This window comes from Eleutherodactylus coqui, chromosome 6 (assembly GCF_035609145.1).
Source record: "Eleutherodactylus coqui strain aEleCoq1 chromosome 6, aEleCoq1.hap1, whole genome shotgun sequence".
NCBI lineage: Eukaryota > Metazoa > Chordata > Amphibia > Anura > Eleutherodactylidae > Eleutherodactylus > Eleutherodactylus coqui.
In genome coordinates, this window is record NC_089842.1 from 220,393,492 (window position 1) to 220,408,044 (window position 14,553).

At 44.4% G+C, this 14,553-nt stretch overlaps 1 protein-coding gene across 1 annotated transcript in view; it reads left to right on the forward strand.

Annotated features, from left to right (window-relative positions):
• The window catches only part of NPR1 (natriuretic peptide receptor 1), a 91,507-nt gene that overhangs the window by 63,181 nt on the left and 13,773 nt on the right, over positions 1–14,553 (forward strand). Inside the window, exons 9-13 of the mRNA XM_066608845.1 lie at positions 1,493–1,567; positions 3,536–3,613; positions 10,041–10,145; positions 10,226–10,297; positions 11,756–11,915. Of these exons, the coding sequence (XP_066464942.1) occupies positions 1,493–1,567; positions 3,536–3,613; positions 10,041–10,145; positions 10,226–10,297; positions 11,756–11,915 (490 nt within the window). The remainder of the gene's footprint in view (positions 1–1,492; positions 1,568–3,535; positions 3,614–10,040; positions 10,146–10,225; positions 10,298–11,755; positions 11,916–14,553) is intronic.

A 14,553-nucleotide genomic window follows, 5' to 3' on the forward strand; every position in this document is an offset into this window, starting at 1 on the left:
TCTTGTTACCGTCGCAGTCCTGGGTATAAACAGATCCTGGGAGAGTTCCTTGTATTGTCTCCTCATGTATTTATACATAGTTATTTGACCGCTCCTTAGTCATCTTTTTTCCAGGGTAAATAATCCCAATTTTGAGCCTCTCTGGGTATTCCGGTCCTCCCATTCCATTTATTAATTTAGTTGCCCTTCTTTAAACCTCTTTAAGCACTGCAACATCTTTCCTGAGCACTGGTGTCCAGAACTGTACAGAGTATCCATGTGAGGCCTGACAAGTGCCTTATATAGTGGGAGGATAATGTTCTCGTCCCGCGACCCTATCTCTCTTTTAATGCACCCCGAGAATTTGCTTTTGTAGCAGCTGACTGGCATTGATTGCTCCACTTAAGTTTACAGTCAATTAGTACCCCTAGGTCTTTTTCCATCTCACTTTTCCCTAGCAGTACCCCAGTTTGAGTGACAGTTTTGAGCAATCATCTTTGCATAACTCTAAGTAGCAAATTAGCTACTTAAGAGTTAATGCAGGCAAAGTGGGATACCGCTGCGATAGCTCAGAGAACAAAGCAGCTGTTTTGTATATGCAAACAGCTGCATTGTTCTCGGAGTTTTTAGCTGGTGTCAGGCTGAGAACTGCCAGTGGGGTACCAGTTGAAAGAATACTATCAGCACCGTCCGCTGAAAAAAAGAGCGTGTGGTGCTAATAACAGTCATCGGTGATTTCTAGAAAACACAGATGAACAAATAGTGCACGATGGCTGCGCGTTTAGACGCAACGGTTATCGCTCAAAAGACGGCTTTTGAGCGAATTTTAAGCGATAATCGTTGTGTCTAAATGAGCCTTAACCCACAGACGTTTTCGCCCAGTCCGAGCTGTCTCAGTTTACATATCAACCTATTATGCGGCATGGTGTCAAATGCTTTGGAAAAAAACAGATATACGAGATCAATATCGTAATCGGTTATATACCGCTGGTGAATATTGCTGTGTGCGTGCACCCTCATCCTTTCTTCTTATCTCACTCTCACCTGAGTTCACATCTTCATCACACACCTGAACCCCCCCTCGGGTTCATACGCCCCGTTACCATTCTCGCACCATAATCTAGCAACGTTCGCAGATAAGATCACAAACCCATCGGAGTTGACTGCAGTTTCCAAAAATATTGTCTGCACAGCCCGTTATCCGGCTGGTGGTTTTTATTGCATCTCTTTGTTATTGATGTTGGTGTTGAATGGTGTAAATAAAACATGTCGTAGACGGGGCCAATCCGTCTGTGCCGAGTCTGAGGCCGGCCCACCGGCAGTCATTCCCAGTCTCACTTATCTTCCCAATATTTCCGACACATCTTCGACTTGTTATCATCTCACCTCCATCTGATTTATTCCTTCCCATTACTCATGCACGTTGCCCATTCGGGGGGTATTTCTTCTAGTTCTTGCTGTCATGCGGACATGTTCTGTATTCTTATTGTTCTTCATGTTATTTACACTCTAGAGAGGCTCCAACTACGGATCCCTGCTCACCTCCGAAGGACAGTTCCAAATCTTTGCCAAGACGGCGTATTACAAGGTACTATCTCTTCACTCATGCCACCAGGGCCAAAGCAAAGAAGGCAGACATCTATTGATTAACCCATTTTTACCGAACTCCCTCCTGGGCTTTAAACCCGCGCATTCATCTTTTTAAGGCGATGGCTGACTACTGACAGCCCGGCTCCTGCTGCAACAGTCAGGAATGGAGAAACCTCAGATCCTGGCAGTGTAACCCCTTACATGCCACAATCACTAGCAACTGCAGCATGTAAGCAGATAACAGGGGGAGGGGCTCCTCCTGTCATCCATCGTACCCCACAGTTCCATGGTAGCTGGAAGCCTCACAAAGGCCTCCATTTCTGCCATGTAACTGAGCCTATTAGGCCCCGCCTCCAGCAGAGTCTGATAGGCTGATGTCACAGGCTTAGTAGAATGCACTACATAGGTAATGCAGTGTACTATTCTAGAGATCGAATATTCACATCTTCAGGTCCTATTCAGGGACTAAAACATAGCGTCAAAAAAAAGAAAAAAAAATCCATTTAAAAAAAATACAGATTTTTTCTGACAAAAGACATTTTTAAATGGATAAAATACCCTCCGCCCCCAAATATTTTAAACAGCAGCACATAATCAGTATTATCACATTTATAACAACCCAGACAATGAAAATATCGTGTTATTTATCTCATATGATGAAGGCCAAAAAAATAATTTTGAAAACTAATGCCAGAAATATGATTTTTCTTTTGTAGGCCTCCCAAAAATATATCATTCATATACAATCCAGTCACTTGTACCTCAGAATAATATCAATAAAAACTACAACTCTTCCCGCAGAAAATAGCGAGCCCCCACAGAGCTCCGCTGCCAGAGATATAGATGTTACAGGTCCTAGAATGCGGCGGTGTAGTCAGTTCTTCTTTAAAAATGTGTGTTTTCGTGCAAAAATTTAAAAAAAAGCAGATAAATCTCTACAAACTCGATATCGCAGTAATCGTGCCGATCCGGACTAGAAGGTTATCATGGTATTCTTACCAAATGATGAACGCTGTAAGATCAAGCACCTTATTTGTACCGCAGAGTGAGGCCGTCACGTTCGCCCTGAGTGTACGACACACCACACCCAGGATGAGAGCAAGTAGAAGGCTGGTCATTACGTTACGTCCGCGCAGGCCGTAGGAATAACGACCTCTGCGGACGCCACCCAAACAAGGACTGGAGGGAGAGGATTGGGGCAGGGGAATGTGCAGATACAGCGAACACCAGTTAACTGCAGACAGCACTTGTGAGCCGACATCCAACAACGACTGGCAACCACCGAAACACTTACCTACAGTACGCACACGCAGGCAGATGGAATAGTTAAAGTACGTACGGTATATTGGGTCGTATTTTGGCCAAGATACATGATTTCATGACCACACTCTGTGGTCAGGGGGATAATTTCCATCTAGGGAGGAGCCAATTGTGAGACTGCAGAGGGCTCTAATAAAGGGCAGCAGGCGCTAATAAAGGGGACAGAGGCTCTAATAAAGGCTCCAGAGGCAGTAATAAAGGTCCAGGGGGCTCTAATTAAGGGGTCAGAGGTTCTAATAACGGTCCAGGGGGCACTAATAAAGGGGTCAGAGGCTCTAATAAAAGTCCGGGGAGCTCTAATAAAGGTCCAGGGGGCTATATTAAAGGTCCAGGGGGCTATAATAAATGTCCAAAGGGCTCTAATAAAGGTCCAAAAGTTCTAACAAATGTCCAGGGAGCTCTAATAAAGGGGCCAGAGCCTCTAATAAAGGTCTAGGTGGCTCTAATAAAGGGGCCAGAGGCTCTATTAAAGGTCTGGGGAGCGCTAATAAAGGGCCAGGCTCTCTAATAATGTGGCCATTCAGTTATTTTCTTCATTCTCCAGATAAGATTATTCTCCGGCATTCTATCAGCCACCTCTAATGTGATATTATTTTGTGACCGTGTCTTACTGCATTTAGTTGTCTAAACCCCTTCTCATTTGCAGGGCAATGTTGTCGCTGTGAAATACATCAACCGGAAACGCATAGAGCTAACACGCAAAGTCCTGTTTGAACTGAAGCATGTGAGTATAGTGTGGTCTATGTTGTCCACTTGAGGATGGAAGGTCAGGGCTTCCCCACCGTTTGCTGTCCGCTTGCATGTTATATCGCCTCCCCTCGGATTACGCCTAGTTCCTCTCTGCTTGCACACTGGCATCTGGGAGCCATCTAGGCTCCGACACATCCTTGGCTCGCCGTCTCGGGAAATGCTGCTGACACCACAGAAATTGTTCTTGTTGAACATAAACAGCTCATTTGTTGTCATCCTTATTGTCAGCGCCGGCCGTACCCTTCTGCGCTCCTCCACTTAACCCGCGTTAGTTAGTTATGGCTTCCCTGAAAGAAGCGAGTGCTGCGGCGGTTCATCTGTACGCTCGTCACTTAACAGTAAAGTGGTGACAATGACGGCTCTTGTCTGGAGAGCGCTGGAAGGAACATGATAAGCTGCTGAGTTTCTGCTTTGCCAAAAATGCAGCCTGCAGTGCTTGCTGACCCGGGGTCACTTGTTACAGCAGTTCACATTTAGGGCATCTACCCCGAAAATCCAAATACGACCTGGAAATAAAGGATTCATATTCACTATGGTAATTATTTCCGCTCAAGCGCCGCAGCTGTACAATACACACTTAATATGACAGGACAAGCTTCGCACAGTGCATCCACATAGGACAAACATGTATGACATTTATGGAGGGGACCAGGATGGTGTTCTGGGCCACTACAGTTTCACCCCTACTTAAGAATGAGGCGCCCCCGGCGCCTCTAAAACAGAGTGTATACATCCAGAGTCAGGCCATCTTGAGTGTCTGACTTTCATCCCATTTAAGAGAACACTGCACAGTCACGGAGTGTGCAAGGCGAAACCTGAAAACACAACTCCTACCCCTGGTCACCTATATATAAGGATGTACCCACCCCCAGTGTACTGTGACTAGAGGAAGTGTCATTTCTATGTGTGGCTTCTATTTATGACAGCGTGTAAGGAAATTGACTTGCAAGTACATTATGGGAAAAATCTACTAGGCTGGACAGAATCAAAAGGCACTAGTATTTCTATGGAGCTTCATTCCTTACTTTACTCCAAAGGCAAGTAGTGTAAGATCAGTGGAATGAACGGCACTGTTTCTTACTGTGAGGAGAAACACACTGTTACCATACACAAAAACATAAAAAAAGCGACTGGCAGGAAAAAGAGAGCAAAAATATAATCGGAGCAGTCAGTAGCTTAAGTCAATACCGCTGTCCATGATAAGAATGAGGTGATTGAAAGGCCCCGCCCCCTGAGACAGGCTAGAACGGGCTGCTGATCACTAAAAACTGGACTTGGGGGTACACTAAAGACCTCCAGTCATACACATATTACTATCATACCATGCACACAGTCTCAGGCATATCCTGACTGTACTACATAACATAAATTAACATGAATTGATTACATTAACTGAAAAATTAAGAGAAAAAAATAAGAAACTGTCTCTTACGCAAAGAGTTCTTTTAGAAGGTAAACAGGTTTTTTTGGCTCCTAATGAGCTGGGACACATAAATTTTACCCAGCCTCTGACTTCATAGACCAACCAGATGGGGATGGAATACTTTCCCATGAGGAGACTCCCAGCGATGCCACCGATAAGGGACTGTCCGGATCGCTGAGCCGTCTCTTTACCTCCCTTGGCGGCATGACTGGCATGTCAAATTCTTTAATTTATGGAGGGCCAGTAAAGCAGAGGCCTCAGCTCTTTCCAGAGCAGCAAATGCTCCTGTGCGTTGAAATGTACTTTTACCCCCCAGTCCTCAAAATCCCACAGCAAGGGATGCAACACCGGGGGTATAACCCCCCCGGCCAACTTGTTATCACGGTGGCCCACTATCCAGGGAAGCAGCAGCTCTTCTCTTTCCTGTGGCCACAGTTGCGGTACCCGCCTAGGCCGCTGAGGTCAACTGAAAGAATCGCCAGCAGTAGCGTAACCTCCTCTCCTGGCTTGGGTGGTCTCCAGGGCCTAGCGGGCTGAAGCTAGGCTCCAACAAGTTCATAAAGTAGGGGTAGCCCCCCCCCCCCCACTTTGCGCTAGGCCAGGGTGTAGTGCTTTTGGCGCCAAGCAGCTTTGGCAGGAGCTACTTGGCGGGAGTGAGCCATAGAGAAGAGCATTATAAAATGGACGCCATCTTGGGTGGCCCCATTAGAACTTAAGTGGCAGTTCATCAAACTTGTTTGGCGCAACAGATTAGATCCTGTGCCAAGTGACGCCAGAAAAAGGGGTTCTGCAACATCCCAGAGGGGTACCCTGGACACTTGACTGATGTGAAGAGCTGGGAGAGATGAGTGTTGGCTTGTTACAGCAGCACTTACCAGGGTCTTGTCCCGTAGACATGACACGTAGCCAACGCCAGAGCAGGACTGCAGACCACCTTCGATACCCCTAGGATTGGGAATACCAATAAACGGTATGAGGCGAGTAGTAGTAGTTATCACTCGTGACGCCACCGTTCCCACACACCGGTATGCTACGCAGGGGAGAATAAACACAGAGACTTGTGTATAGTACCTCGGGTTCCCAGGAACGGTTAGGGCCTGGTATAACTTTACTTGAAGTAACTTATGAAAACAATTATTCAAAACAATGCAGGTACAATTCTTTTAAGTGAAGGCAGAACAGAGCTCAGGGAGGATACACAGGATGAAATTAGTCCTACAGTCCACGTTATCTGTACGGTACCACTCCTGGACTGGGAACACTCCAGAGGAGGAAGGGGGGTAGGGGTCACTCCGCAGACACTCTGGCCACTATTTACTTATAACACCCCGCATGGCAGGTGCGTGGGTATGACTTAGTAGCGTACCTCTATACGGTGATCCTGGAGTTGGACGGCTGCATAGGAAAACTTGTAATATGAATTGGTACCTGTACGATGGGTCTCTATATACAGAATTATTGGAAGGTGCTCTCACTCTTAAGAACTTGAAACTCACTCCATTCACATCCAAACTCCACTCGCTACAGGATATCTCTCCTTTTCCTCCATCTTCACCTACATGGAAGCTGAAGGTGCTTCCATGTGGCTTTGTTTTAGCACTCTCTCTGAAGACAAGAGGGAAGGTGAAGACCACTTCCCGCTCTCAATCACTCCTATTTTTTACCTTCACTCATAACACATGAGATGACAGACTGATACATCTACATGCAGGCAATGATTTTATTACAGTTAACCTCTCAAGCACCGCAGCTGTGCAACACACATACTGGATATGACAGGACAAGCTTTGCACAGTGCATCTACATAGGACAAACATGTATGACACTTATGGAGGGGAGTAGGATGGTGTTCTGGGCCACTACAGTGGCCCATGCGGACACTCAGGGCGTCGCTCACCTGTTTGTACGGCAGGCAAAAGTCAGGTGTAGAACAAATGAAAATAGAAGGTCTGCTCAACGTATGCTGGTGAAAAAATTTAGTTCACGTTTATTCAAAAACACGTGAAGGTGCATAGACGGCTTAAAGATATTGCAAATAAGCAGACAGCTTAAGAAAATTCCATGTAAGCGACGCGTTTCAGCTAAAAAATACCCTTTATCCAAGCTCATGGAGGAGCAAACAAAAATGGTTTAAAAAACATCTAAAACATAGGCATGGTGTAGTCTGGGGTCGATCACTCCATTAGATTCCCCCGGCCCCAGTCAGATGATCTTCCTCCGTATGGCAGTGTCTTGTGGAGCTACTGGCTTCGTCCTTCTGGCTCTGTCTTCTTCCTTCTGATGTTCCAAGGTGCCACTGTTAGACCAAACTGCTCCCTCGTAACACAATCCCTCAGTTCTGCTACTACATTTATGTTCTGAGCTTTGTTCTGGTGCCATATCTATGTATGGAGCTTGGTTATTGTGCTGCATTTATGTATTGAGCTTGGTTATGGCACTGTATCTAAACACTGAGCTTAGTTTTGATGCTGTATTTATGTACTGAGCTGGGATCTGGTACTGCATTTATGATATGAGCTTGGTTCTGGTGCTGTGTTTATGTTATGCACAGAGATTGGCTCTGGTGCTGTGTTTATGTTATGCACAGAGATTGGCTCTGGTGCTGTATGTATATACTGAGCTTGGTTCTGTATTTATGTTATGAGTTTGGTTTTGGTGCTGTTTTTATGTACTAAGCTTGATTCTGGGGCTGTATCTATGTACTGAAGCTGCTTTGGGTGCTGTATTTATGTTATGTCCTTGGTTCTGGTGCTGTATTTGTTATGTCCTTGGTTCTTGTGCTGTATTTGTGTATGAACTTGGTTCTGGTGCTGTATTTATGTACTGTAGGTTCTGGTACAGTATTTATTCCCTGAGCTGTTCTGGTATGGGTATGCTGCTAACTTGCTGCTTTCTGCACAGTGTAATATACATTGGCTTTATTTCTTATGATGGAGCACCAAAAACTTCTGCACATGATGCTATCTAACCTAAAGCCAGCACTGATCCTACCTATATAAGTGTCAGTTTTCACTGTATTTCTGCCATGGTATTCATAGTTTGCACATTCTAGTCAGTCTGCTGTTATTCCCAGCCTTGCTGCCTTTTTATTCTGGTGCCATCGTTGCCCTTGCCTTTAGCATTCACTGTGTCCTCTCTGTCTCGGCTTCTTAAAACCTCTAGATAATGTTATTTTCTCTGACCTAATATTAATCAGAGCCAGAGCTGACATTTCAGTAATATTTGCAATCTTCACTCTGAGCAGCTCTTCTGCATCGGCCTCCCCCCCTCCCCCGCTCTCTGGATGCTTAAATCAGGAATTATCTCAGCATTTAATGTCTAGCATCCATCACCGCAAAGATGAGACCCCACCGGCAATCCATATGCATGTGCGACAGTAGAACCGCCACATACTGCATGCCAGAGAAGTGTAGCCATAGTATCACACGATGATCGCGCTTCATCCTATAGAATATGCAAGTAGTAGAATGTGTTACTGTAGTCAGTGAGCCATGCAATATAAAAGAGTGCTATGCATATACACTGAACCGCCCCTTTAATAGAGACCCCGACCATTTTATTAGAATCCCTTGACCTTCGTTAGAGCTCCATCTATTAGGGCCCTCGGCACTTCATTAGAGTTATTTATATCTCTTTATTAGAGCCCCGTCCCTTTATAAGAGCCCCATCCCTTTATTAGAGCCCCCAGCCCCTTATTAGAGCCCTCTGCACTTTATTACACCTCCCAGCTCTTTATTCGAGTTATATCCTTTTACTAGAGCCCTACTCCTTTATTAGAGATCCATGCCTTTATTAGAAGAACTACATCCCATTATTAGAGCCCCCCGCCTTTTATTAGAACTACATCCCTTTATTAGAGCTCCATCCCTTTATTAGAGCCCCAGCCCCTTATTAGAGCTACATCCCTTTATTAGAACTACATCCCTTTATTAGAGCTCCATCCCTTTATTAGAGCCCCAGCCCCTTATTAGAGCTACATCCCTTTATTAGAACTACATCCCTTTGTTAGAGCTCCATCCCTTTATTAGAACTACATCCCATTTATTTGAGCCCCAGCCTTTTATTGGAGCTCCCAGCCCTTTATTAGAGCCCCAGCCCTTTATTAGAGCCCCAGCCCTTTATTAGAACTACATCCCTTTATTAGAGCCCCCAGCCTTTTATTAGAGCTACATTCCTTTATTACATCCCTTTATTAGAGCCGCCCAGCTCTTTATTAGAGCTCATGTAACGGTGTGGAGAGTATACCGAGAATGGCGTGATCGAGGAGAACATCCAGCAAAAAAAGGATCCTGTGGACCGAAACATCTCATCACCGAAAGGGGTCAGAGGAGGATGTCAGGAATCATTCTGACCAACAGGCGCTGCACAGTTGGCCGAACAACGCTTGAGCTCCAACTAACGTGTCCGAACATACAATTCGACGCTCCTTAGCACGGATGGGCTATAACAGCAGACGATCAGTTCCAGTGTCATTGTGTCAAAGAGAAAGAAGAGACTCCAGCGGGCAAAAGAGCGCAAAACTTGTATCACTGAGCAGCGGAAAAACATCCCCTGGTCAGATGGGTCCAGATTTCTGTTGCTGATGGGAGGACAGAGTTTGGCGCAAGCAGCATGAATCGCTGACCCCTTCCTGTCAGCTGGTCAGAACATGTCAGCACCTACATCTAATCTGCGGCAACTACAAGAAGCTTCCTGTCCGCAGGGGCCGATATTCCTGAAGAACTATTTCATCATCTTGTGGGATCTATACCACGACGAATTGCTGTGGTTTTGAAGGACAAAGGAGGCTAACGCTACTAGCTGGGGGCTAATAAAGGGGCCGTTGAGTGTATATAAATTGGGGGATTGTTCCTGTAGGGGCAGAGCGCTCTGCGGTTATAGAGAGGTGCCTTCTCCTGCAGGTCTATATAGAATCAGCCTATTATATTGTGATTATTATATGCGATGTCCCTCAGAGCTTCTGCTGTGTGTCTTGCAGATGAGAGATGTGCAGAATGAACACCTCACCCGCTTCGTGGGGGCCTGCATTGACCCTCCTAATATATGCATCCTGACAGAGTACTGTCCTAGGGGCAGCCTGCAGGTAGGTATCAGTACGCCTTGCGGGATGTCTTCTGTAGGATGCGGGCAGACATAATGATGGATTCATTCATCTCCTTTCAGGACGTGTTGGAGAATGAGAGCATCACCCTGGACTGGATGTTCCGATACTCACTAATCAACGATATTGTCAAGGTGAGTCATGGGTGATTCCGGAGGGGCAACCCATGTTATCCCCCAAATACCAATATGCTGTAAGTGAAATGGGGTCATCTTCTTTGTTCTCTTCATCATATGATCTCTAATCTTAAAGGGGTTGTTGTACCACTTAGAACTGCTTCACAACTGCTCTGTCCTTCCTGGTTGCTTCTGACCAGGACACGTGACTGCTTCAGCCAATCACTGCCCACAGCAGTGATACTTCTACAGTCAGTGATTGGCTGCAGCAGTCAACCCCTTTAACCTCTTAACGCCACAGGACCTAAACTTACATCAAATGGAGAGCGCAGGCTTAGAAGCTGTGACCGCCAGCCAGCCACCCACTGCAACAGCGGCGATCACTGTTCACCCCTTGCAAGGCATGATCAATATTGATTGCAGCATGTAAAGGGTTCACAGAGGGAAGGCGCTCTCTAAGTGATGTCATCAGCCCTCCACTGTGCAGTTTTAAGCTAAACAATGGGTTCCAGGTCTTGCTTGGCTTATGATCACTCAGAGTACATTGTAGTATGAAAGTACTACAGTACTATCAGTGCAATCATAGCTTCACAGGTTCAAGTCCCCTACAGGGATATGAAAAATATTTAAAAAAAATAATGAAAATTGTAAAAAAAACCTTTTTGCACACTTTCCCCTTTTTTGTTTAAAAAAAATCAATAAAAAAAAGAAAACCTCACATTTGTTATCATCGTATGCATAAGAGCTCAATAGATGAACACACTTTTTCCTGCACAGCAAACGCTATAAAGCAAAAAAAGGCTAAAAAATTGAGCCAAATGTTTTTTTTGTTGATTTCGCAAAAAAATACAATAAAAGTGATCAATAAAGCGGTGCGTACCCCAAAATAGTAACAATAAACACTACAGTTAGTCACAGAAAAAACATATAGCCCTCACAAAGCTCCGCCCCTAGGAAAAATAAAAAAGTTATGGGACTTTGAATGCAGCGATGCGAAAAAAAAAAAAATTTAAAACAGGGTTTTTTATTGTGCAAAAGGAGAAACACCTAAAAAATATACAATTTTGGTATTGTCAGAATCATATCGACTCGTAAAAATAACTCGCTGTATGACTAATGCTGTTAAAAAAAACAACTGCAGAATTTATGTTTTTTTCCCTGCTCTCCAAGAAAAATGTAAAATAAGTTATACAACACATTATATGTACAGCTCACCAAAAACAAGCCCTCATCCGGACAGTCGATGGAAAAGTAAAAAAAAAGGATGGCTTTTGAAAAGTGGAGATGAAAACCCTTAAAAAAGCATTGCATCCTTACTCCTAAAATAGGCCGCATCCCAGCTCCTCAGCAGCTTTCTGTCTTGGGGGAAGGGGGGGGCTCAGTGGCAAACCGGAAGATGTAATCAGTCGAAACCAGCAAAAATCTGACTTTTGCCCTCATAGCGCTATTTTCCAACATTTTTTATTTTCTCCCCAGGGAATGCTCTACCTCCACAACAGTGTCATCGTCTCTCACGGGAACCTGAAGTCCTCCAACTGTGTGGTGGATAGTCGCTTTGTGTTGAAGATCACTGACTATGGATTGGCCACTTTTCGTAGTGCCATAGACTCCGAGGATACTCATGCTTATTTTGCTAGTAAGACGACCGCTTGTTCCAGTGTTGGACAATCACTTTCATGGATTTCAGTGACTAAACTTGTTCATTTGCACCAACTGAAATGTCAACATTGGTTGCTCTGGTTAATTCTACTGTATTTATGTATTGAGCTTGGCTCTGGGGTTGTATTTATGCACTGAGCTTGGTTTTGGGCTGCGTTCTGGAGCTGTATTTATATTACAAGTTCGGTTCTGGAGCTGTATTTATGTACAGAGTTTGGTTTTGGTGCTGTATTTATGTTATGAGCTTGGTTCTAGAGCTGTATTACGAGTTTATGTATTGAGCTTGGCTCTGGGGTTGTATTTGTGCACTGAGCTTGGTTTTGGGCTGCGTTCTGGAGCTCTATTTATATTACGAGCTCTGTTCTGCAGCTGTATTTATGAACAAAGTTTGGTTCTGATGCTGTATTTATGTATGGAATTTGCTTCTGGTGCGGTATTTATGTACTGAGCTTGGTTCCGGTACTAGATTTATAAGGATGGTTATGAAGCTGTGTTTGTGTACTGAGCTTGGTTCTGGTGCTGTATTTATGTTATGGGCTTTATTTTGGAGCTGAATTTAAGTACTGAGTTTGGCTGTGATGCTGTTTTCATGTTATGTGCTTGGTTCCGGTGTTGTACTTATGTTACTAGATTGATCTAATGTTCACTACGCAAACATAAAATGTTTCAAGAGTGGTGGTTGTGAACTTCTAAATCTGCTTGCTTAAGTGTTTATTTAGAGTGTCACTTTGTATTTGGAGCAGATATCGAATATAAAAAAAGCCTACAGGTCTCTCTCTGTCAGTCTTTTGTCTCTGTCTGTCTTTCTCTCTGTCTGTCTCTTTCTCTCTGTTTGTCTCTCTCATTGTCTGTCTCTTTCGTTGTCTGTCTCTCACCCTCTGCCTGTTTCTGTCTATCTTTCTCTCTGTCTCTATATCACTTTCTCTGGGTCTTTCTATCGCTCTTTCTCTCTGTCTTTCTACTGCTCTCTCTGTCTGTCTCTCTATCGCTCTCATTCTGTCTGTGTATTGCTCTCGTTCCGTCTGTCTATCGCTCTCTCTCTCTCAGTCTTTCTATCGCTCTCTCTCTGTCTATTTCTCTCTATCTCTCTATTTGTCTCTCTATGGCTCTTTCTCTGTCTATCGCTCTCTCTCTCTCTTTATGCTTTCTCTCTCTGTGTTTCTATGTCTCTCTATCGCTATCTCTGTCTCTTCTCTCTATCGTTCTCAATTTCTGTCTGTCTCTCTATTGCTCTCTGTTTCTCTATCACTCTGTCTCTCAATTGCTCTCTCTCTGTCTCACTAGCTCTCCTTTTCTGTCGCTCTCTCTCTCTCTGTCTCTCTATCACTCTCTCTGTCTCTATCGCTCTCACTCTCTCTCTATTTTTCTCTCTTTCTGTGTCTGTTTCTCTCTCTTTATCGCTGTCTCTCTCCCTGTCTCTTTATCGCTCTTTCTCTCACTGTTTCTCTCTCTATCGCTCTCACTCTGTCTCTCTATTTCTCTCTCGCTCTCTCTCTCTGTCTCTCTATTGCTCACTCTCTCTGTTTGTCTCTCTATTGCTCTCTCTCTGTCTATCTCTTTGTCTCTCTATCGCTCTCTCTGTCTGTCTCTCTATCGCTGTCTCTCCCTCTGTCTCTCTATCGCTCTTGGTTGGGCAGTGTATGGTTCAGCTTAGCAGTGTATGCTGTGTTGCTTAGCAACGCTTCACTCATTCCAGCGCATGCCTGAAGCACAGAAGCGCCGCCCATAGACTTAACATTGTACGTTTCAAGCCGCCTAACAGGTCCCTAGATGTATTTAATTCACATTTGATGTTTTTACGGCAGCGGTGAGGATGTGTGTCATCTAATGAAACCAACATCATACACCAAAGTTACAGCAAAGGGGGCAAAGTGTGGTGCAAGAAAAAGCATGAAGGCTTATTTATATTAGATGAGGATGGTTCTGGTGTACTTGTTTATGTTATGAGTGGAGTTCTGGTACTGTGTCTGGTATTGTATTCATGTTCTGAGGTTGGTTTTTGCAGTATTTTTGTTGTAGGCTTGGTTCTTGTGTTGTTTTTATGTACAGAGTTTGGTTCTGGTGCGGTATTTATAGTATGAGTTTGGTTCTGGCACTGTATTAATGTTATGAGTTTGGTTCTGGCACTGTATTAATGTTATGAGTTTGGTTCTGGCACTGTATTAATGTTATGAGTTTGGTTCTGGCACTGTATTTATGAGTTTGGTTCTAGGGCTATATTTATTCCCTGAGCTGCTCTGGTTTGAGTATGCTGCTGTCTTGTTGCAAGGTCACCGATTATGGACTGGACAGTTTTCGCAGTGTTGTAGACTCCGAGGATTCTCATGCCTATTTTGCTATTAAGACAAACCCTTGTTGCAATGTCAGACAATGATTTCCATGGATTTTAGTGACTAAACTTGTCTACTTGCGCTGACAGAAATGTCAGCATTGGTTGCTACTGTCAAATCTTCATCCTGTCTTCCTAAAACCTGCATTATGCATGACTCGGTAAAGAACCCATTACTGTTTGTACTGGGGAGTAAATGAGGTAGCTGCTACGAGACAGATGTTCTGTGGAGGTGGAGGGAGGCATGCCGTATAGCATAAGGCGATGATGGCACACACAGACGGCA